Raw genomic sequence first — 24,339 nt, 5'->3', positions numbered from 1 at the left:
TTTTTTTGGGGGGGGGGGGGCACCAAAATTCTGTTTGCCTACACTTGAAAAATACCTAGGGCCGGCTCTGTGCCCAGGAGTGACCTTTGGCTCACTTTGCAGTATGGGTCCAGTGTAGATAGGTCCACTGTAACAAAGTCCTGTTACATGTAGCTTCCAGCCATCTTCATGAAGTACTGGGGCACACAACAGAACTTCCTCTAACAAACTCAAATTTCTGGCATGAGAGGAGGCATTCTTTCAGATATCCTAGCCCTAAATCATTTTGGGTTTTGTAGGTAAACACCAGCACCTTTAATTGAGTCTGGAAACAAACTGGAAGCCAATGCAATTCTTCCAAGACTGATGTGATTGTGGTCTCTAAAATGCACACCTGAAACCAGTTTGGCTGATGCATTTTGCACTACCTGCAGCTTCCAAATACTTTTCAAAGGCAGCTCCATGTAGAGCACGTTACAGTGGCCTAATCAGCATATAACTAATGCATGTACCACTGTGGCCAAATCTGCCTTCCCCAAAAATGAGTGCAGGTGGCACACCAACTGGATCAAAGCTAAAGACACTACTGATGACCATAACTATATTGCTTTCTAGAAGCAGTGCTAGATCCAAGCTCATACCCTCAAGCTATAAAAACTAATCTTTCAGAGGGAGTGCAAGCCCACTCAGAACAGGCTACAACCCGAATCCCAGGTTGGCTTTTCTATTGGCCCTTGGCATTTCCTTCTTGTCTGGATTAAGCCTCAGTCTGCTCACCCACATTATGTCCTTTATTGTACCAAGACAACTAATCCATACTGATGATATCCAACCACAAAACACTGGATGACCTCTCCCAGCAGCTTCTTGTTAAAAAGCATAAGGGAAAGTGATGACCCTTGAGGAACCTCACAGGCAAGAAAGGTGAGCAACAGATCCCAAGCACCACCCCCTAGAAATGCTCCATCAAGAAAGACAAAAAGACAAAAGCAATGCCTCCAAATCAAATGACTCAGAAAGATAGCATGGTTAATGGTATCAAATGCTGCTGAAAGATCTAGCAAGACTAACAGGGATGCGATCCCCATGCCCAACTCCTAGCATGGGTCATCCACCAAGGTGATTGAGGCTATTTCTGGTCCATAGCCATACCTGAACCCAGATTGCTATGGGTACAGTTAATATATTTTATGCAAGAAAGTCTCGAGTTGTGTTGCCACCACTCATTTTAGGACAATTGTCTTCTAAGTAGCATATAAATATAATACACAAGGAAAAATAAGGTAAACAGCACAACATAAAATCACAGTAAAACCAACAGTGGAGGATAAAACTGCAAACACCTGGAAGAACTATAAGAATTTCTAAAACACCTGGGAAGACAACAAGGTCTCCACTGGTATCCAAAAAAAAAAAAAAACCCTGAATATATGCAAGCCTTTCTGAATACAAAACCAAGGTGCTACCTCTGAAAAAGCGCTCTCTCTCGTAAGCACCTACTGTGCCTCATATGGAGGGCAGAACCTGGGGCAGAACCTCAGATTAGGGATTTAGGATCCAGGCAGGTACATGTCAGGTAGATAACTGTTCTCATTTTTCAAGCATCCATCAAATGCATACAATAATTTTGAACTGATACTAAAGTATCCTTATTTTTCAGTGGTGTTGGCACCCACACTATTTCATGCAACACATACTTTTGTGCCCAACAGGCGAACCATTTGAAGGAAAGATAAATGAGTCAGAACTGGATGGACAGGAACTCTCACAGAATGAAGCTCTCCGGAAGTACAAAGAAAAACCTTCCTCTGTTTATAAGAATAGGACTAACACACTGTGTTATCTCTTTTCCTCATGTGCATGTTTTCTGAGTCAGCACTCAGTCCTGTTTTCCAGATAGTTCTTTATGGTTTTGTGGGGTGTCATGTGTTTCCCGATAGTGACCTTGACCAGGGAATGGCTTTTGAGCTGGACAACAACTTTGTTCCTTCCTGCAAAATAGGCAGTGGCATTTCAGCAGCTCTCAAGAAAGGACCTCACTCCAACTTCACAAGGTGTGGCTCAGCATCGCTTTATCAACACAGCAGATTGGGAAGCAGCAGGACCTGGATTTCCCTAGTGTCATTGATAATGGCATTTCGTTTTGGAATTACCTTCTTCTTCTTCTCAGTGTGGATTATAAACCTCACAATACAGGGCACTTTTCTTTCAAAAGGTATGTTTGTATATATTATTTGTACTATCAAAATAATGTGAATCTACTGCCAATAAACATCTGTGTGTGGGGGGGGGGGTCTACCCCATTTCCTTCAACTGGGTTATCTACCATTTTATAAATTAACAGTTGATCAGAAGCAGAATATTATGAAGGAAAAGTTGGATTGAACAAACTGTGCTATGACTAAGGGAAGATCAATTCTGTTAAACAACAATTTCCAGGGGTTGCTTTGCTAGTCTTTCACAACATGACTCATAATACACACACAACAACAACAACAACAATGAAGCACCACAAAAGGATATCAACTTTATTATGGCTTAAACTTTTGTATATTAGAGTCTACTTCACTTGATGCATGACTAAAAAAATCCAGGTGACTCTAGTTTGCAAAAAACCCTGAAATATTGATGAAGTATTCATCATCAGAACTAAAATGATGCTGTTATTGTCACACAACTGGTTTTTTAAATTTATGTTTGAATAAGAGAGAGAGAAATTTAGTTGGGCACAAAGCTATGTGGCCAGACACACAAGATTAATTTTGCACTGATGTCCCACCTGACATTTTTCAGGAATCGGTGTCGTACATAGAGTACTGAGAGTACCATAGCTATGTTATTCTGAGTTGTTTGTTATTACCATTGTTAATTTCTTAATTAGAAGTATGCTCCCTACCCTAATTTTATGCTGTCCAAAATTTCTTTCAAAGTCTCATTAAATGTGCTTGGCAAGCTACAAGGCAATTCAAGCATGAAAGCCTCACAAAGATAATTCTGGCTCTCAAAATATTGAATTGCAGCTTAACTGGGACAGGCCATTGCTGGCTGTGTCTAAAGAGCTGAGGTCTAACATGTCTTGAAGGCCATACATTTCCCATCTGTAGCCTGACAGCAAAATGCCTTGGGTGGTTACTAAGTTGATAGTTTTTGAATAGGATATCGCAAATTCATGAAAGATACCTTTATCAAACACTATTAGTCATCATGAGAAGGTAAGACTTTTGTACCTAGGAAGGGAAGCTATCCAGCACCATTTTCTAGGAAGCAATGGCAGCACAGCAGTATTTGACAGATTGCTAGATGCATTTTCCCAATCCCTGCACAAAGAGGGATACTGAAGCAGACCTATGATATGATCCTATTTTTGTGTGCTGCCATGTACAGAGCTGTCTACATTGGGCAAAGAAAGCATTCCTTGTGAACATATGACATTAATAGCAGCACTTAAAAATAAGTGGCATTTTAGCCTCACAAGGCTATCCTCGCTCCTATCCTTTTGAAAACATTTCAAAAGTTGGCTATGGGAGCAGGCCTTTGAGCAATAGAAGCAGCACTAACTGTAAAATGAAATTAGGATGAATAATGGACAGACCTGGACCATGATTTGAAATGCACCCTTGAATGTATATTTATATGGATGTTTTAACTAATGCTATGTATTTTAACTGTAATTGTTTTTATATATTATGTTATATATTGGTTTGTTCAGCGTCTAATGATGCTAATTGTAAGGCCACCCTGAGTCCTCCCTCGGCAGTGAGAAGGGCGCGATATAAATGCTTGTAATAAATAATAAATGATATCAACAATTCTTCAACAAAGCAACTTAAAAGTGAAGTTCCTGTCCTGTTACAGTTCACAGAATTTACAAGCAACTTAGATCCTATGTAATTTTATTTATTTATTTGATGTATATGCTGCCTTTCTGCCATGGTAGAACCCCAAGGAATCACAAAAGGAATACATTAAAATAAACAATAAAATATTTAAAACAATTTAAACTTCAACTTTAATGGGATCGTGGGTTTCATCACTAGTACATATCCCATATTACGACATGGAAGCTGGAAGCTGGGGCCCAGCCTAGCGAAGGAGCAAGCGAGCGAGGGAGGGCCTTTGCCACCCTTCTTCACTTGCCCACCCTCCGTCCCTTGCCTCCTTCGCCAAGCCAGGTCCCGGCAGCCCCGGGGCCCGGTCTGGCAAAGGAGCGAGAAAGTGAAAGAGCGAGGGAGAAGAGGGCCTTTGCCACCCTCCTTCACTCGCCCGCCCTCCGTCCCTCTGCTCCTTTGCCAGGCCATGTCCTGGCAGCCCCGGGGCCCGGCCTGGAGAAGGAACGAGAGAGCGAGAGAGAGCGAGCGAGGGCCTCTGCCACTCTCCTTCACTCGCCCGCCCTCCATCCCTTGGCTCCTTCGCCAGGACAGGTCCTGGCAGTCCCCGGGCCCGGCCATGGTGAAGGAGAGAGAGAGAGTGAGCGAGGGCCTTTGCCACCCTCCTTCACTTGCCTCCCTCCGTTCCTCAGCTCCTTCACCAGGACAGGTCCCAACAGCCCCGGGGCCCGGCCTGGTGAAGGAGCAAGAGAGCGAGAGAGCAAGGGAGGGCCTTTGTCACTCTCCTTCACTCGCCCGCCCTCCATCCCTTGCTCACTCATCCGGCTGAGTTCCGGCAGCACTGGGACCCAGCGAGTGAGTGAGAGCGAGAGCGAGGGGGGGAGTACATTTGCCTCGGATAATCCAGATGATCAGATTAGCGGGGCTCGGATTAGCGGGACTCTACTGTAATAATAATAATAATAATAATAATAATAATAATAATAATAATATCTACAAATCTTTCCACTGAGTCCAATACTTCATTCATTTGACCCTAAAAGAGGGGCTTTATTCCTTTAAAGCTCATGCTAAAATGAATCTGCTACTCATCTAACAAAAGTGCATTGGCTACAGGAGTTTTGCTAGAATATAATTCTTATTGCACATTAATATTGTTAATGTGTTCTTTCCTATTGTTCTACATTAACCTTTTAAAAAGTGAGTAATCTTCCTCATTTGTCATTCATCCTTTCAGTAGGCAGTCATATTTTTCCAACACAGGATGCATCAAATTGGCAGGTGTCAGACCCAAGGCAGCGGGGCACCAAGAACCATACACGGAGGCCAATCTCTATCTAATATCTTTATTAAGTAAATATATAAAAGCAATAAAAACAAGTGAAATATATAGTTCAGAGGCAGACCTTTCAAATAAGGCCAAATATAGTCCAAAAATGTATTGTCCAATAAATGATATTAGAGTTCAAAGTTTTAATCCAAAACCGAAACACACACTATTGCCAAGCAATAGTGTGGGGAAATGCCAGAGTCTTAGGAGTCCAAGGTAGCTTGACAACAAGGCTGGATACAATCTTGATTCTTCAACAAGGTCCGTGACTAGGAACAAGGCAAACAGTGATTCTTGGAACAAGATCCGTGGTTAAAAACAAGGCAAGGCGAATCTTGAATACTTGATCCGGGAAGCAAGGAACTGGGGTTGCGAAGTCCACACACGATCTTACTCCTGAAGCTGCTCTGTTGACTCCGCAAAGATTCTCCCGTCTCAGGCACCTATATTGGGGTCTCGCTTTCCCGCCAGCAACCTCTTCCCCTAGAGAACGGGAAGCGAAACCCAACTTTGTCCAGATGCAAGACTCCTTAGAATTTCCCAAGGGAAGCAGGTCTAATCAGCCTGTTGTTTGGCAGCAATTCGTAAACTCCTGCGATTTTGTTCCCTCACTCCTCTGTCTGCAGCATAGGACTCTCTCCTAGGGAACGGAGGAGAGGAATGCCCAAGGTCTGTTTTACTGAGTTCTTGGGTACAAACATCAACATCCGGCAGGTGAAAAGATTCCAGCTCTTGTTGAACCGGCGAAAACCCCATGTTTTCGTCTTCATCTGCCACGATGGCACTAGGAACAGGACTACAAGGCCCATGAGGCATCACAGCAGGCTTGAGATTATTAAACATAGGTGTGCCTTGCCTCTCATTTTGGGCTGTAAAAATGGCTTTCAATTTCAGATCAAAGCAATTTTCTATCTTAAAACCATAAAATAAGACACAATAGAGGTCAAAGGCATGTTTGTGGCTAGAGTACAATGCTTCACTGGCACTTTGTGGTGAGAAATATCTATAACATTCTTAGGTTAGAAGAGTACCTGCTTTTATTTTATATAACTTGTTACATTTATTTAGCTAGATGATTTGAGAATCTTATAACTACAAAAAGAAATCAGGGGCAGAGGGGGAACTCACTTGACTTTAGGCCCATCGCCAGAAAAAAAGGGGGGGGTTTGAAACATTTTAAAGCGAATCATGAAGAATATGTCCATAACACAAAACAATTTAAATTATATGATTCATTCTATATTTTTATATAGACTTAATTAAATTAAATTTATATTTTAGTTACAAAGTTTCAAGTCTTAAAAAACTGAAAATGACTCTTAATTAGTAATTTATGGCTACAAAAGAATTCCACAGTATCTGTTGGAAACACTTAAAAACTTTGTCAATACAATTTGACAGAATCTGGCTCCATTGATATACTTCAGCAGTCACTCAAGAGTGCATATCTAGATAGTCTTTCTTGCCCCATTGTGCTTCTTATCTGTGTTTTCAAACATTTAAGAGTTGAAAAAGGCCTTTCATTTGTAGCTTTGACACTGGTAATGTTGCAGAAATCTGAAGAAGTTTCTTCACATTCGGGAAAAAAAACTGTCCATCACAGATAAAATATGCTTCCAATGCATTTGATAGTTTTTCTGCAGGTGCAATATGTTTCCATTTTCTACACCACAGGTCAAACTCTTCCATCAGTGTGTCATTCATTGTAAGCTTCTGTGTACTTGTTCACGTTGGATTTGAAATGGCCACAAAATAGGGAGGAACACTTGCAATTCCTGAACGTCTTCCCTGTGCCTTGTAAACCTTTCTTGAAGCCGGCTGCAGAAAACGTCCAGAAATTGAATGTACACTTTTAACCTATAATATTCCACTGGTATTGGTGAATTGCCTGCATGTTGCTTTTATAAGTCTGCCTTGAACAGATACAAGAAATCCTAACTTCTCCACCCATAGATTCCACTACTGATCTTGCTTGGTCAAAGATCTTCTGAAATTCTGTGCACATTTTCCTGGCTTTTTCTAAGATACTGTCAACATGTTGCAGACTAACAATGTCCATATCTACTTATTGTAATGTTTTGTTAAGTTGAAGGGATGATGACAGAAGCTTTATTAGGATGTGTATGGTTACTACACATTCAGCATTCATAGCAGCTTAAAAAAGGTGTCGAGCTTGGGAAGAAGTCTCCCTGTTGTATAGAGGGCTCTCTTTTAGTTCTTCACCACACTGTCCAGTTCAACAAAATGTAAAACTGCATCATGTGGCTCAACCCAACGGATTTCACAAAGCAAGAACAGGCTGTTTGCTCTTGATTCAGGAACACAGTATTTTAAACTTTTCTTCAACATTTCCAGACTGATGAATGATGCTCTGAAGAAATTGCACACAGATGATATTGTTCCTTGGTAGTTCTTGACAGCTGGAATGCTGCAAGGCTAGATTTAGTGAATGAGCACTGCAGTCGATGTAGACAGCCATCAGATACTACTGCGATCTAATTGCCTCTGCTCCACTAATATGACCACTCATATTAGCAGCTTCATCATAACTCTGTTGACACAAATATTGCAATTTCAACTCAATTTTCCAGTGTTTTCAAAATAATGTCTGCTGGTCCTCCAAATTACCTATCTTCACAAAGTCTATAATGTCTTCTCTTATTCCTACAACTTCAACATCAACGTACCTTATGGAAAGCGATAACTGTTCTGAGGTACTCTGCTACCAAAATAGAGAAACACTGTGATGCACTGCATCTTTCAACAATTTTATACTGTCTTGTCACCACAAATGTTTATTAATTCATAGCTGCAGTTTCAAGATGACTTTTCAGGTCAGTGTCTCCTGATCTGGCATGAGATCTCAACAAAGCCCTGAAATTATCATCATTGTGCAAAGGTTCTTCACAGGTAATAGGTCCTGAATCATTGCTCCCTCTTAAAGTCAGTTCTTGTCAGCCACAGAAGACAATAGTTTCCACAACTGACAGAAGTGTCTTTCTGTTTTCTTCTGCTTTCCTTTATCATGAAGACTGATTACATCAGGACATTTCCACTGTGAATTAGAAAGAAGTTTTCAGCCAAGCACAAGTTGTTCTTATGGTACTTTGTTTTTTGGTGTCCATTGAAGATTTCTATTGCATCTTTCTATCACACAAATGGTTTAGCAACCACAAAACCACACTATACTTACAGAGTGCACCTTGTAGATGAAATGAGTAGGTTAGACAGGGAAATCTTCTGAACTATTTGGGTTGAAAACTTAGATGCCTCTTCTTATCAACAGGAAATACATATCCTGGCAATGGGGCCTGGGGATTTTGCACCAATTTGAGCTTTCACTTGGTCATCAGAAACAGTCTTGTTCATATAAAGTCAGGGTCTAACAATAACACAGCTTCTTGTCTTTGCTCCCATTCTATGGTTTCCTTGGCAGGGCTTGGATTAGATGAACTAGTGGTAGTCACCACAGTTTCCAAAGTTTCCTCAGGTTTCACCTGCAGTTCAAGTGTGCATGTTCTGGGGACTTCATTAGTAACAGCTGCTGCAATGGTTCTCAATAGTTGACTTGGTCTTCAATAACTGGCATTTTCTTTTTTGCCATGAACTCAAAAATGTTTGGTTGCTTTGATAGACATTTAGACATCTTCTCGAGTCAGGTGGATGGTAGGAAATACTGATAGCAGCTAACAGGGCTTTAAGTCTCAGAACAGCAACTCAAGCTAGCAGACAAATTGAACACAGCTGCTTTGAAGAGGGAAGACATAAAAGAGCTCTGAAAGGAGGAAGAGCAAGAGAGCAGTGATGAGACTAGTTTCATGTTTTTTATAATATTTCAAAAACTATTAAAGATAATTACATGGGTAAAAAATAAGTGAAACTACATAATAAAATCTATAACTGTGTTCAAATTTCACAAAAAAATGTTGATTAGAATGAGACTCAGCATTTTTTTAATATCGCACTTTAAATTGACATATCTAAAAATCAAGATCAATGAGCGAGCGAGTGCCGCTTATGACGTTGTCCAATGGAGGAGGAGGTGCGGCCGTAGGGAAACAATAAGCATACATGTGGAGATGACAGGATTATCTTAAACCGGACCTTGGACAATGGGCTGGCTAATAGTTCCTGATCAGTTTTATGAATGGGGTCTGGCTTCTGCAATCTTTTACCAGGAACGAGTGATAGGATTATAGGTTGACTCAAACTTCTGAGAAAGGGTACCCCAGTCGAAACCAGCTCCCCTTCCTCAAGGAAATGAATCTTTTGTGATATCTATGGGGTCTCTCCCCAGGTGGTCTGACATCCCAGTGACTGGGAAGCCTGGACTCGCTCCAAAGCCTGGAGCGAGACTTATTGTCAATAAAGGAATTTTGGAAATTCAAGCTATGGCAGGTCCATGTCCTTATTTGGAGCATCCGGGCTGATTTTCTGGCACAGAGGTCAGGCCTCGGTCATCATGCTTCGATTTGATACATACATGGGGGGGGGGGGGGAGGGAAAAACTTTTCACAAGGAAAATAATATTGGCAATAGAAAACAACAATAATACAATCATATGATAGTGATATGCAAGGGAGCCCCATGGCTGTATGCCCAGGCTTCGATCCCTGGACATATTTCCATGGGGGGGTCTCTTTAGAAGGGAACCCCAGATCTTCCTTTTCTGCCCAATCAGGCGAGGGGGGAGGTAGATTGGAAACCCAGGGACAGAGATAAAGACGCAAGGAATTCATGCGGGAAATGGGAAGAAGGGTCTCTGATACCTGGGAATTCATAAAAGTTTATAAAAGTTGAGAAAAGTTCATAAAAGGCATTTTAAAAAGCAATTCCCAGCTGCCTTGCTGGTGCTCATTCATAAAAATAAAGACTTCATTCATAAAATAAAAAAACAAAACAATTTGAGCCTGTGGAGCCGGATCAGGGCCATTCTGGCAAAATTTAAGATGGTAGTTAGGTTTCAGATTGACTCCGATGCGAATAGAGATCAATCCGGGGAAATTGGTGAGTTCGTGGTTATTGAGATCCGCGGGCCCCGGCATCCGCGGTTTGAGAAACTGTATTTCCCTACATCTGAGGCGACCCGGGGATCGCCTTGCCAAAGCCCACAAGAATCTGCAGCTCTGGGAGGAAATTATTAATATTTTGGGATTTTTGAAGTGACGCCTCCTGCAAACAAGAGGGAGAGTGTTTTACAACAGTTTTTTTATTGCTGGTCGGTTAATAAGTAACAGGAGTTAAGTGAGCTTCAATGCGAGAGGAGGCAGAGAGGTTTCCCTTTTGCAGCAAAATTGAAACAGTGTATCTCTGAGGTGCGACGGTAGGCTAGGAAGGAAAGCCAAGGTTCACAAGAGCCGGGGAGCTCCTGGCTGGGATTGGGGGTAAATCAGAACAGGGTGAGGGCAGGGGCTGATGCGTTTCTGTTCCACATCAACATGAGGTATGCAATAAAATGTAGGCCTCAGTATGTGATGACACAGTTAATGGAATTGGCTGAGAGTATGATTCCCTCCAGACAACATTAAACTTAATTTTAAAGAAAAGAGTTGTCTGCAACCTTCCTCTGTGGTCTAGCAATTATGACCACAGAAACTGCCCAAATTGTAGGATGAACCCCTGAAACAAAAGCATAGCAATGAGAACTTTATCATCCTCTGGAAAAAGGGAGGGAGCAAGGGAGGGATTCCCATTAGGAATCTGCCTCCTACCTCAAGCTGAAGCAAAGAGCACAGCAGAGGGGCAGAGCAGCCTTAAAAAGCCTGCAGCTCCACCCTGTCAACCAGCTCCACCAAGTCTGGTCTCCTTCTTAAGGGCCTTCAAATTCCCACCAGTTGTGGGTGGGCCGACTTGGTTACTTGCACTATATCAGCTATTGCTGTTATTGCAATGTAAATTGGTGGAAAGGTAGGTCATTACAGTGTGAATAAACTGTCAACATTTGGTTGTGATAGTGCTTACAGTTCTGGAGGAACTCTTAAGTTTTGCTTCTCATGGGGATTTGGTTAGCCAGTTAAAATTCATGAGTGAACCAGGGTTTTTTAACCTGAAAGTTTTTGGGTGGGGAGGGAGGTTGAATTCCTAACCCTGCCCGCCCTTAACTACAGCCTTGGATGAGTTGCAACATGCATGCTTTCAATATCTGACATTTATTTTCTACCTTTATAGCCTATGCTTTTAACAGACTTGAGGCAGTCTCCACGACCCTTCTCACATAACCTTAAACTACTCTCTGTGGTAGATTAAACTGAGATATAGTGACGAACCCAAGGCTACCCTGTGAGTTTCAACAGTTTGTTTGGAGCTGAAGCATTTCTCCCTCGACCATGCCTGACACTCTATTACATTACATTGGTTCTTTTAGATTCAGTTTCAGATATCACCAGTTTCAGAAGCCCTGATTTGGGATTGAAATAATACTAAAGAGCTTCAGCCAGTCAGTGCATACACTACTGAATATAATTTAATCCAGGGCCCCCCAAACTAAGGCCCTTGGGCCGGCTGCAGCCCTCCAAGGTCATTTACCTGGCCCTACCTTAACTTTAAACTTAAAGTCATTCTAAATCTGAACAGACTTTTGGATCCACAACAACAATCCTAATTAACTTGATTCTCTCATCAGGCAAAAGCAGGTCCACACTTCTCATTGAAATACTAATAAGTTTACAATAAGATATTTGCAGTGTGCATAGGAATTCATTCATGTTTTTTTCAAACTATAGTCCAGCTTTGCTTAAAGAGTGAATTCTGCTTAAAATGTTTGAGAACCCCTGATTTAATCCATCCTTCAAGCATACTGTTATTAAATATCAACACTTTTTCTGTATTTCTATTCTATCTTTAGATATTTACACTTCCAAGTGCCGGATTGCTGGAATTACTCTTGTTTCATATAAGAACCAAGCAAATTTTAACTTCACTGAAGCACAGCAGGTGTGCAGGCAGCTAGACTTAATGCTGGCACATAACTCTGAAGTAGAAAAAGCTTGGAAGCATGGCTTTGAAACCTGCAGGTATAGAACATTTTTCAACTTTTAAAGTATTTTTATGTTAAATGTATTGTCGAAGTCTTTCCCGGCCAGAATCACTGGGGTGCTGTGTGGTTTTCAGGCTTTATAGCTGTGTTCTAGCAGCATTTTCTCCTGACGTTTTGCCTGCATCTATGGCTGGCATCTTCATATTAACTTTTAGGGAATTCAATCTGAAGCACATGTAAGCTCAGCTGGCAGAAGGAGATTTCCTCTGACACCTTCTTCCCCATGGCAGCCTGCCTGAGAATTATACATAATCATAAGCACCTATTCAATGAGGTAAGCTATGGCTCGCACAGCACTTTCAATGAACAAAGTTCTGCCCTCCAGTGGATAGCAGAGACTGGATCCTTCCCAAGAATGTTGAACATATAAGCATCTGAAACAACTCTGTCTAATATAATCTTTGCAAAAAAAATTTATCACTCATAAATATATAAATATTAAAATAAAACCATGCCATTATAAAAGGCTATCTCCTTATTCTGTTTTAATAAAGTACATACTTAACATGCATACAGGCTTCAACAAACTTAGCAAAATGTGTGATCTCCTTACCTCCTCTTTAAAAAGGATTCTGTTACAATGCTTGTTTTTAATCAGCTGTCAAATTGGCCTTGACTTATAGCAAGTCTGTGAATGAAATATCACCCTATCATCAACAATCCGGTTCATGTTTTGCAAATTCGGGAACATGGCTTCTTTGATTGAATCTATCCATCTGTAATTTAGTCTTCTTTTCCTCCTGCCTTCTACCTCTCCAATCCTCATTGTCCTGTTATATCATTATACAAATTTCTTTGGAAGCTTCTGTTCGATGGTGGGTTACTGTTTGACATTCATAGTGCCTTTGGACATTAGCAATCTTTGAGCTTTTTCAAATTTACATAGCATGGCAAATGTTCTTTTATCATTTTGTAATATAACTTTCCTTATATTACAAAATATCTGTATTTAAATTTTTTTATTGTTTTTTCTTCTCTTCGATATATCATAGACAAGACTTGAACATATGCTATCTGTTGCTTTAGCTGTTTCCTGCATGCAATACCATACATTTGGTTTTATTATTTGCATTACATTTTCACACATGGAGGTGCAGTCCAGCATCCTGGAACACTGCACCTTTTGATCTTTTTTTTAAAAAAAATAAGAGATTCTATTTTAATTGTTAAATTAGAAATGGCAGAACTTAAAATCACAAATCGAACAGCAAATCGAAAAAGACATCAACAAAGATGTCACATTAGACAGCACACAGGTCTAGCTCAACTAATAAAATGGATGTGGTTCCTGTGCCACCAAAAATATATATTTCATCTAGACAGAGGAGGAAAAGATAGGAGCTGGCTGGATGTTTAAAACATTGTAAAAAGTTCTTTCATCAAAGGCTTTTAAACTGAGGTATGCCTGTAGTCTATCTTTTTTACGATATACACAAGATATATTTTCTAAATGGTAAAGGTAAAGGTTTCCCCTGACATTAAGTCCAGTCGTGACCAACTCTGGGGGTTGGTGCTCATCTCCATTTCTAAGCCAAAGAGCCAGCGTTGTCCATAGACACCTCCAAGGTCATGTGGCCGGCATGACTGCATGGAGTGTCGTTACCTTTCCACCAGAGCGGTACCTATTGATCTACTCACATTTGCATGTTTTCAAACTGCTAGATTGGCAGGAGCTGGGGCTAACAGTGAGCGCTCATTCCACTCCTGGGATTTGAACCTGGAACCTTTTGATCCACAAGTTCAGCAGCTCAGCACATTAATACATTGTGCCACCATTTCTACAGCACCATTTATTGCACAAATTGCATTGCATTTCCTACTATCACAATAATTCTATTAGGGAAAGTAGTTTAAAGAGCTTCAGGATTAGCAAGCAAGTTGGAGCTCATTCAGAAAAATACAGATTATTCTATGTTGCAAAATTGTGTATGTATGTACAAGCAAACTTGTTGTTCATAATACCATATTACAAAAACCTCTTATTTTCCATTGTAGTTTTGGCTGGGTAGCAGAAAGATATGCTGTCATTTCCCGGATAATTCCAAATGAAAAATGTGGTCAAAATAAAACTGGAGTAGCCATCTGGAGACTCCCAGTCAACAGGAAGGCCCGTGCTTACTGTTATAACTCTTCAGGTGAGTGTGATGTGACAAAAATTATGTGATGTTATTTTATTGTTCGTATAAAATTCCCTCCTGAAATAGATGCAGTGAGAACACAACCTCTGAAGACTCCACAATTTGCAACCAAACTGTAAGCTTTTCAGCTAACTCTTACCTAACAAATTTAGTCTGTTTTCCTCTTACTGTATGTTTCTTTGGCCTCGGCATCTAAGCAATAAGCATAAAAGGGTAGCAAACTACTTCAGTGAATACATCCTTACATTTCCCCAAGGTTTGCTGATATTTGGGTTTCAGATTAGGGACCTCACATGGATGAGGTCCAGCATTTTGATTTGCCAACCTCCGAGGTGAATCGGCGCGGCAGTGGGGCAGTCCCGGTGCCCTGGCCAGCAGCTGATGCTTCTCCATCATGTGTGGGGAATTGTTGCTGCACAGATTAATCCCATGGTAGCCCCGTTGTTCCTAATGGAACACACCATCCTCCCACTCTGCTGCCCCGGATCACACACAAAGCACTGCCTGAAGTCAGCCTACATCGTCTGATGGGCAGAGTGGGGCTCTGTAAGTAAACTGGGGCAGTGTCCTGGGACATTTATTTTTTCACATGTGATGAGGTCATAAGTAGCTTCACTGAAATTAAAAATCAAGATATGAGGTACAAGATAAATAACAGACAAGTGGCTCAGGAAGCAAAACCTGAGCAGCCATAAAGATCAATCTCAGATTTACTCGGAAACACATAGGAAGCACCTATGAAGCTCACTGAATTATGAATTTTTAAAGGTATTATATCTTCACTCAGTATAATTATTTGGGCTGGGCTTCTGTGCCGTGTCTCTTTAAGACCTCAGTACTAAAAGATCATGCTAGTTTTCAGTTTTGGAGGGGATGTCTTCAGTTTGGGGGAAAGGCTATTGGGAAAGCTTAAAAGATTTTAATTGTCTTTCCTGCTTATACTCTGTAGTGGTGAAAGTAATACCACACATTCAGCATCCTATTCAGTCAATGAAAATGCGTCATCAAGTTCCCTCCAGGGACTCATATTAAAAAATGGCACAGAGGTCATTTCCTTCCAGTAATGCAATGTATTCAGCTGGCCATTCTGGTATTAGAATGTCCTTCAAACTGTGTAAAACATATGAATTTGCAGTTAAAAGTAAGGAATTACTTATGTTTCAGGATGTCATTTGCATCCCAACTCTCCTTCTGTTTCTATTGTACTCCAACCTATGTGTATGTATATGTGTGTGTGTGTGTGTGTGTGTGTGTGTGTGTGTGTGTGTGTGTGTGTGTATACACACACACACACACATATACATACATACACACACTTTTAAAATATGTCATAATTCCTTTGAACAGCCCCACCATAGGCACGGCCTATATATTTACAGTTTTTCTTCCAATATCATGAAGGGCTCCGAGCCGCTGTTTTTATTTGCCTTATGGCCAGCCTGCATGCAATGCTAATTATGTTTAAGCAGGATATATCTGTTTTATTAGCAATTTGAGGGAAGGAGATGGAAGAATTTTTTTTTCAGATGACTGTGTGGGAAGTTTGGAGATTTAATCATTTCTGCCCTTGCTGTGATTCTAAACAATATCACTTCTCTCTTTCCAGCAACCAACATTTTCCCCCTATAGCCTGGATAGTGGTGCCTTGAGAAACAGAAAACAATACCAGGACAGTAATTTTGTCCCAATGAGCATTCAATATTTTATGGCAGCTGAGCATGGTCAGCTCATAAGATTTTGGGAAATTAAAGAATCACCTCTTTTAATTTTTTAAAAGTCCACTTAACTCTCTTGTGAGCAAGGACTCTGTTACAATCCTGTTTTAGTAATCCATCAGGGCACCCTCCCGTGCCCTGGTCCCATCCCTGACCATTTTTTTTCATGGAAAAGGAACCCAAAAATATTTCTAACTGCCACAAAATGACATAAAAACCTAATGGTTCACGTTGATTTGGCCCATTTGATCTTCCCTGAGTTTTGACCAGAAAGAAAACCAGAAAAAATGTGATATCACTTCTAGCTCACTGAGAGGATACCAACATGGCCCACTGCAGTTACCCATTCCTGCTGTATTTATGGCCATGTTTTTGCTCTGGTTCATATCAACGAAACCCATGTTTGTTATTGAGAAGTAATGATACTGATGAAATAGGTTCACCACTGCTATTGAAAAATACATTGCCCGATTTATACCAATACATTTCCAAACCTGTGCTTTAAGAATATTCTGCTTTTCACCATATTTTCAGACACATGGGTCAATTCCTGCATCCCAGAAGCAACTACACTTGCATTGCCAGATGTGTCAACAGAGATGAACTCCACTTCAACATTCTTGCCTCAGGACACTTCAGCAATAGTTCAAACATCAGAGCCACCACAGACCAAAGGTCTTCAGAAATTGTATCGTGTTAAATGCGTAACAGAGATCATAACACCAAAGCCAACCACAGAAGAGGAAATAGTACTTTCACCTGACAAACGAACTGCCTTTAAAAATGATGGCATCCAGTTTGGAGGTAAAGATTTTATTTATTTATTTATTAGGCAACCTTTCTGTGAATGTTGCCTTTTTAACCAAGTATATGAGTAAAAGTGGGGTAAACTACAAGTTCATCTTAAATATTAAAAATTTTCTTGTTATATAGAAGAACAAGGAATAAAGTTGTGCTTTGGAATACAACAGCTATTAAGGAGCAATACAAATAAACAAGATCCATAGTCTTCACTCCATCTCCTAGCATGTTTTAAGAGATGTCCTCTTCCATTTCAAACAAGACTGCAAAAGAGAACAAACAGTGCAGTGGCTGAAAGTATGAGCTATGAAAGGGGAATAAGGAGTGAGTGAGAAATTAGTGTTTTGTAATAAGTGCCAAATTTTGCATGTGAGAGAAGACAAAATTGTCACATTTCTCCTTCCCTAAGATGCCCTTAGTATGAATCTTGCCTCTGCCATAGGGCTCTTCCTCATTGGTCTAAAGAAGTATGAGTGTTGTGATAAGGTTTGTTGAGTTTTGTCAATTCTTGACACTTCCATGTATATGCATTTCATTTTTGGAGGAGTTTGTAACAATTTCTAGGATCTATGTTAGATCTTTCACAATCTGTTTTTCTCCTGCTGTGGTCCTATTGTTTGGACGACACATTTTCTCCTGATTAAAAAACAAAACAAAATAGATCAAAGGTGCAATTTCCATACTACTACAACACAAAGAAATTAAGAAAGTAAAGGACAGTTTTTTGTTTTAGGATTAAGAATACATCCACTTTATAATGGGAATAAAATGCTACATTAAAAAGTAGCTGATGCTGGGCACTGTCATTAATAGACCTTGGCATCCGAAGCATTGCTTGTATTTATAAATAAATAGTTAGTGATAGCATCAAATACTTCATCCTCCAGCAAATTCCCAATATGTTTGCTCAGTCTGGAGGAGCAGTCACTAGCTGGCTATAGATAAGTCATTCCATCTTAGCCTTCATCCTCACCCCCCAAATTCTTATGTACTTCACAAGAATTTTGTAACAATTACAAGTAAATATTTGTGTGTATAATATTTCTGTATGCTGTATATTATTGGTTCAGTTGTGTTGATCTCCATATGGAAACATGCATATCTAAATGGCAAAGTGGGAGTAAGAATGAACATGATGAAATACCCTAAAGGATATGGACTAAATGCATGCTGTTATTGCAAAGCAACCCTAAATGCTCCATCCTTCACAGCTTCTCCACTTCTCCAAAATTCAGAATTTAAAGGACCTGTGCTTGATAGAAACCTCTGCAAGCACTTTGCCAAGAGTATCCACATACACACCTGACACTGGGCCTCATTTTTCCCAGGTTATCTGGGTTTTTTTTTCTGCCCAGGGATACTGAACTATATATCATAAGTGATTACATAGCTTTATTATGAGGAATCCTGATCTAGAATTTATCACTGGTCCAGCTGTCCCTTTTTACAATCAAGAGAGATACTTAGATATTAGTTCTTGTTCTTTCTGCAATTGCAGAAATAAACAAGACAAAAATAAAGATAGACTAACATCATTTTTGGTGGTTTACATTTAGCACTATTCAACAAATCATAATTTGTGAATAGATGTAACATTTTCAAGGCACATCTACTAATAATCATGATTGAATAATATTTAATGTTTGCCACATATGAAGCCTGATCACTCTTGCTTCACTTCTTTAAGACAAGTGTGTAAACAAAACAGAAAGCCAAAATTATGCATATTTTCCTATTATGGCCAAATCAAGAATCATGGGTGGATCTCAAAATAAACTAGGATTATAAGCAAACATTATGGCAGAGTTTAAATGTTGGCTTTCTGGGAACAGTGATCGAGTTCAGGTATCTCACGAAACTATGCTTATCGGAGGCTGCCTACTTGCACGAACAGAGGAGCAAAGTTGGAGTGAACAGGCTATATGGTAGTAAAGTTACCACTCCTGGATACCAGTCTCCTAATCTCTAGCAGAGAAGGCAGTCACACTATACTTGCCTCTTCAATATAGGAAAGAGATAGTGTTTTTAATACTTTGCCTCTCATAGACAAAAACACTAACTTGATTGCCTTCCATAAATCAATGACTAGCCTTTATAAACCATCAAACCTCATGGGCAATTATTCATACCCAGTGTATGAGACATATGGTGTGAAATATTTGTTTTTTCTTTCCAGGTGTACCCATTGCTCTTCTTGTGCTTGCCCTCATCTTCTTTGTAGCTTCAGTGGTTTTAGCTGTCTGCTACATCAAAAAGTAAGTGTGCTTGTTGCTTTTTGATTCAGCACATTAGTGCTAACATTTTGTTTCTTAAAAAATACATTTCCCTCTATATTTTAATGTGATATCTGTGTTTAATTCAGTGCCTTGATATGTGCAATGGGTACACATATGTAGCATAGGAATATGCTTTGCTTTGTACAAACTACAGTTGAAGTTTTTTACATTGATTAGCAAGTAGATTCCTTCACTCGTGCCTTTTGTACAACAAAAATATAAAACAAAAGAATCATACCCATGAATGAATGTATATGCATAAGCATTTGGTAATATAAGATATTTGCACATACGGTGGGTGAGTGATGAGGTATGGCCCAAAGGGGTCTGCATAATGGAGGAATCACTTCAGCTCATGAACAGCAGGGCCTATAAAAGAAAACCCATTGTTTTAACATAAACCTGATGTTATACATTTCATCTACTCCTCAACCTTTTTCCTGTGTGAACGTAATGACCAATGCTATTTGCACTGGTGATTATATCGCTACAAGATCTTCTAGTACAACTCTATTCATTCATCTGTTACTTTTTATATTCTACCTTTCCCTCTAAACTGTGACATGGGGCCTTATCAGTCTCTGCAGAACAGCAGCTGAGAAAAAAAACCCTAATATGGCTAGTCCAAGGTCATAAATGCAATGTGCTATATCATCTGGGGATCTGACCCAAATGCTGAGACAGTAGCAGCTATCCATGCTATTGATAGGTATATTGTTAGCTGTCTTGGGTCCAATTATCAGGAGAAGAGCAGAGTATAAATGAAATAGTTAAAATAGTAGCCAGTGTATTTGCATAGCTAAAACACTACACCTTCTTTTCCATAATACTATACATTCTGCACAAAGTGATTCACAGAACAAATGAGATAACTGCAATAAAACATTTTATTACATTATATACAAATGAAAGTACCAGTAAAACAATCTAATAACTCAATGAACTATATCCATCTGAAATAACAGACACTATACTTGCATTAAGCAAATTACCTAACAATACATTACACTCAGAGCAAGAAAAGGAAAGTTAAAGTGAAATAGCTGTAAGCAGGCATGTAGTGGGGGGGGGGCTTGAGGGGCTTCAGCCCCCCCCCCCAAATTATCAGGGTGGTCCGTGAGAAGGCCTTACATTTATTATTTAAACTCTGTTATGTTTGTTCATATCATGATCTGATCACCATGGTCAATATATCCCATATGCATGGGGATATTGGGATAACGATACAAAAGGTTTGCTAGGGTAGATCCTCTCACTCGGACTCAGCCCCCCCAAATCAAAATCCCAGCCCCCCCTCCCCAAATCAAAATCCCAGTCCCACCCCCACCCTCCCGAATCAAAATCCTGGCTATGGGCCTGGGTGTAAGACATATCCAATAGCTCACTGAAAAAGACTATCACCAGTATCCCATGGCATGATGGAAGAAAGGATACCCATCCCCATGGCTATTCTCCACTTGGATCTTTCCATTATCATTAGAAATATTTCTGTATTCCTTGTTTTCAAAAATCCCAAAAACAGTTTGCAATAGTTCCAACAAAAGTAAGAGGCAAAACACTTATTCCCCAGAATAAATGTTTGCATTATTGAACATGATGCTTAGGACAAGAAACACTTCAAAAGCAGAGTTTCCTTGTGAAGGGCTTGAGGTTGGATCACAGCAAATAGAAAGAGCTAGATTTAGATGGCAGAATCATCCCTTATTAGTTCTCTTCTGAAAGATTTGGGGTGAGGCAAAGCAATGAAAATAGTCATTAAGGCATACAAAGCACAGCTTCAAAAATAGATAAAATGTTTCCATCTATATAACGAATCACATAGACATTTCAATGTAGCCTACCATTGGATCTATTATTATTATCATCATCATCATCATCATCATCTATACACATAGGCTCATTCAGTTTTTAGGAGATAGACTCTTTTTCAGAAAACATTAGTAGCTAGCTTTCCACCATCAGCAGCACCTGACCCCAAGAGGCTACATAAATAGTACTGAAGCTGCTGAAGAGAAGAATGTTCTCCATCAGGTTTTGGGATGGGGTTTATAGAAGTTATATTCTAAAATGTAATACCTGTCATTAGTTCATTCTGCCCCTATTAATTTTCTAGACTGTATAGTTATAATGGCAATGCTTTCTAATGAAATGTATTTTCCAATTCATTCAAAGATACAAGAAAACATTTCCATTTTCTAAAAAGAATGAGAAGAAAGAAGAAATTGAAACCAAGAATGTCAAACAAACAAAGACAAGTAACAAAAGTCCTCAGGAGGAACCAAAGAACAGAAAAAAGGCAGCAGAACCTCAGTCCAAGCCTGAACCACCTGTGAAATGTTTGGAAGCAGAGGTTTAAGAAATGACATCCAAATGGACTGACCTTGCATGAATAAAAGGCAGAAATTAGCAAATAGTTTATAAATGCATAGTTGTAAATGCTGTCAAAGTTGGTGTTTTTTTGTTTTGTTTTTTTCGTGTCAGGAGCAACCTGAGTCGCTTCTGGTGTGAGAGAATTGGCCGCCTGCAAGGACGTTGCCCAGGGGACGTCCGGATGTTTTGATGTTTTACCATCCTTGTGGGAGGCTTCTCTCGTGTCCCCGCATGGAGCTGGAGCTGATAGAGGGAGCTCATCCACACTTTCCCCGGGTGGGATTTGAACCTGGCAGCCTTCAGGTCAGCAACCCAACCTTCAAGTCACAAGGCTTTTATCCCTTAGGCGACCGGAGGCTCCAAACTATAGATGAAGTAATTACTAGACATGCATAATTTTTGGAAGTTTTTTTAATTGGCTTTAACCCACTACTCCACCGGGGGCTCCAATGTACCTCTTACAAACTCTGAATCCATACCTCCTAGCTATAACTACTATGCCCCCAGATGGCATAGTGGACTAAGTGACTTGAAGGTTGGGTTGCTGACCTGAAAGCTGCCAGGTTCGAATCCCACCTGGGGAGAGTGCGGATGAGCTCCCTCTATCAGCTCCAGCTCCATGCAGGGACATGAGAGAAGCCTCCCACAAGGATGGTAAAAACATCAAAACATCCGGGCGTCCCCTGGGCAACGTCCTTGCAGACGGCCAATTCTCTCACTCCAGAAGCAACTCAAGTTGCTCCTGACACGAAAAAAAAAAGCTATAACTTGTCATTATAAAATATGCAACAAGTTTTAGTATACAGTTACAACTATGCAGATTTTAAGCCTTTTTGATGTAAATAATTACTAAGTTTCAGTGTCAGTAATAAATATTGGTCACAGATATGGGAAAAACCTGAAACCTTAGTTCAAGCAAGGTTTCAAAGGCACAATAGACCATTTCCCCTTTCACAAAGAATTCAATGGAGAGTCCTCTATGTGTGAATTAGGTGGTGATTCAAAACAACTTAGACTTTTTCACTGTTGTGATATCAATTGAAAAAAAACCTGTAATTCTAGAAATGACTGCAGACATCTTTGTGCTGTGTATCTCATTGCAAAATTCAAAGAATGGAAGAGTTAAAGTGGAAATAAAAGATCTGATTCACTTTAGAAAAAAAATGGGCACACCCTATTATATACAGTGAATCTTTCAGATAAAATTCAGCTAATTACTCCCCTACAGATTTTACTTTGGGCAATTAGCTATTCAGGGCTCTAGATGCAACGCTTCTTCAACTTTTCTTGAGATTTTCCAGACATTTACACAAATTAGGATCTGTGGATTTCACAGCACTTCCAGAACCAGGACTGTGTAATCTCCTGCTTGTGTTATTATTTTTCAACATAATTTGCAATTTACAATGTACAATCCTATGCAGGTTTAGCCAGAATTTTGTCCCATTATGTGTTAAGGAGCTTACTTTCTAGTAAATATTTGGTGCTGCAGCACAAGGGATCTCTGAAAACCTGATGCATTGCAATATTCACTCACTATTGTAACTGTCCATAGTATTTATTAAGACTGCATGGAAATTAGATAAAATAAGAACTACATAGTTATTTCTATTCAACTGTCAGATATAATCATTCAACTAAACCAGATCTTGGTGATTATGGAAGATTAACCCCAAAATGGATAACTTAATAAAAACTACCAAAACATATTTGTCATGTTTTATGGAGATCTTCTAACAACCTAAAACGTGCACAGGATAGGATATCAAGTCTTGTCTATGCTATGCCATAATAAATTGGTTGTGGAATATCAAATAAACATGTAAGATCCAAAGAAAGTGCATTAAGGCTCACTTTAGGCTTTCCAAATCTCTCTAAAATATTATCAGGGAAGATGTGTGTGTGTGTTTGGATATACTTTTTCCATGTATATAAAAAATCAATTATATTTATGTATATACTATACTTATATGTGTATTATATAAATATAATTGATTTTGTATATACAGGGAAAATGTATATCCAAACTCACACACACACACACCTTCCTTGATAATATTTTAGAGAGAGATTTGGAAAGCCTAAAGCCAATACGAAGCTACTTCAACTATTACAAATTGTGTGAAGATTTATCAGAAGGGTGGATGCCAGTTTCTTAAAGATATGCTCATATTAGAGTGATTAATTAACAAAATACAAATGATACATTAACAAAGAATTGCTGTATAGACCAATCTCACTACCAAATCATGACCATAAGCTACTTAAGGTTGACATTGATTTCTCATTAGTTAATAATTTTGTCAAACAGATAGAGAAGACACCTCTCTCAGAATATTCATGAGGACCAGAGTGGTGGTCTGCTAAAATGACAATTAAAGAATAATGTAAAAACTGTTCTTAATATTATTGAATGTTTAGAACATCTCCATGAGAAAAAGACAGATTTATTTTTTTATTAGATGCAAAGAAAGCATTTGATAATATTTCTTGGAACTATTTATTTTAAGTACAGTATTGGGGAGAATGGACATAAATTAAAAAATTATTCAAGCAATAAAGATGAAGTGCTTAAGACCCAGGTCTTAGTAAATTTCAATGTAACAATATTGATTGAAATACAAAAGGGGACCCAACCAGGTTGTCCCCTCTCACTTTTATTGTTTACTAGCTTGAGGACCCAGCGGTGCCTGGGTTATTAGAAGGCATTTTGTTTTGGGACTGTTTGGGATATTAGGTAATATCACTTAAGTTGGTCCAGATCCGTTATTGACTGGGATCAGTTATCTCTGGATAAGGGTGAACTACAACTGCCAGATACCCAGGGACAATTACCCCCAAACACCGCCTATATGAACACTTGGGCC

The 24,339-nt window shown here is 39.5% G+C and overlaps 1 protein-coding gene across 1 annotated transcript; it reads left to right on the top strand.

The window, feature by feature from the left end:
- Nucleotides 1–1,758: 1,758 nt before the first annotated feature.
- lyve1 (lymphatic vessel endothelial hyaluronan receptor 1) lies at nucleotides 1,759–23,181 on the top strand. The gene is made up of 6 exons (XM_062979332.1): nucleotides 1,759–2,194; nucleotides 11,981–12,149; nucleotides 14,168–14,307; nucleotides 16,560–16,829; nucleotides 19,003–19,081; nucleotides 21,275–23,181. The coding sequence occupies exons 1-6, from the start codon at nucleotides 1,834–1,836 to the stop codon at nucleotides 21,456–21,458; spliced, it is 1,203 nt and encodes a 400-aa protein (XP_062835402.1). The 5' UTR covers nucleotides 1,759–1,833; the 3' UTR covers nucleotides 21,459–23,181.
- The last annotated feature ends 1,158 nt before the right edge of the window (nucleotides 23,182–24,339 follow it).

Source organism: Anolis carolinensis, chromosome 1 (genome assembly GCF_035594765.1).
Source record: "Anolis carolinensis isolate JA03-04 chromosome 1, rAnoCar3.1.pri, whole genome shotgun sequence".
In the NCBI taxonomy this organism is placed as follows: Eukaryota; Metazoa; Chordata; class Lepidosauria; order Squamata; family Dactyloidae; genus Anolis; species Anolis carolinensis.
This window is presented reverse-complemented; position numbering and strand designations above follow the sequence as displayed.

Bases quoted from the DNA above. Each gene is read 5' to 3' on its own strand.
- lyve1 (XM_062979332.1), top strand. From the start codon at position 1,834: ATGTGCATGTTTTCTGAGTCAGCACTCAGTCCTGTTTTCCAGATAGTT. The intron at 14,308-16,559 runs GTGAGTGTGATG...CCATATTTTCAG, and splicing joins TTACTGTTATAACTCTTCAG to ACACATGGGTCAATTCCTGC. The intron at 16,830-19,002 runs GTAAAGATTTTA...TTTTCTTTCCAG, and splicing joins TGATGGCATCCAGTTTGGAG to GTGTACCCATTGCTCTTCTT.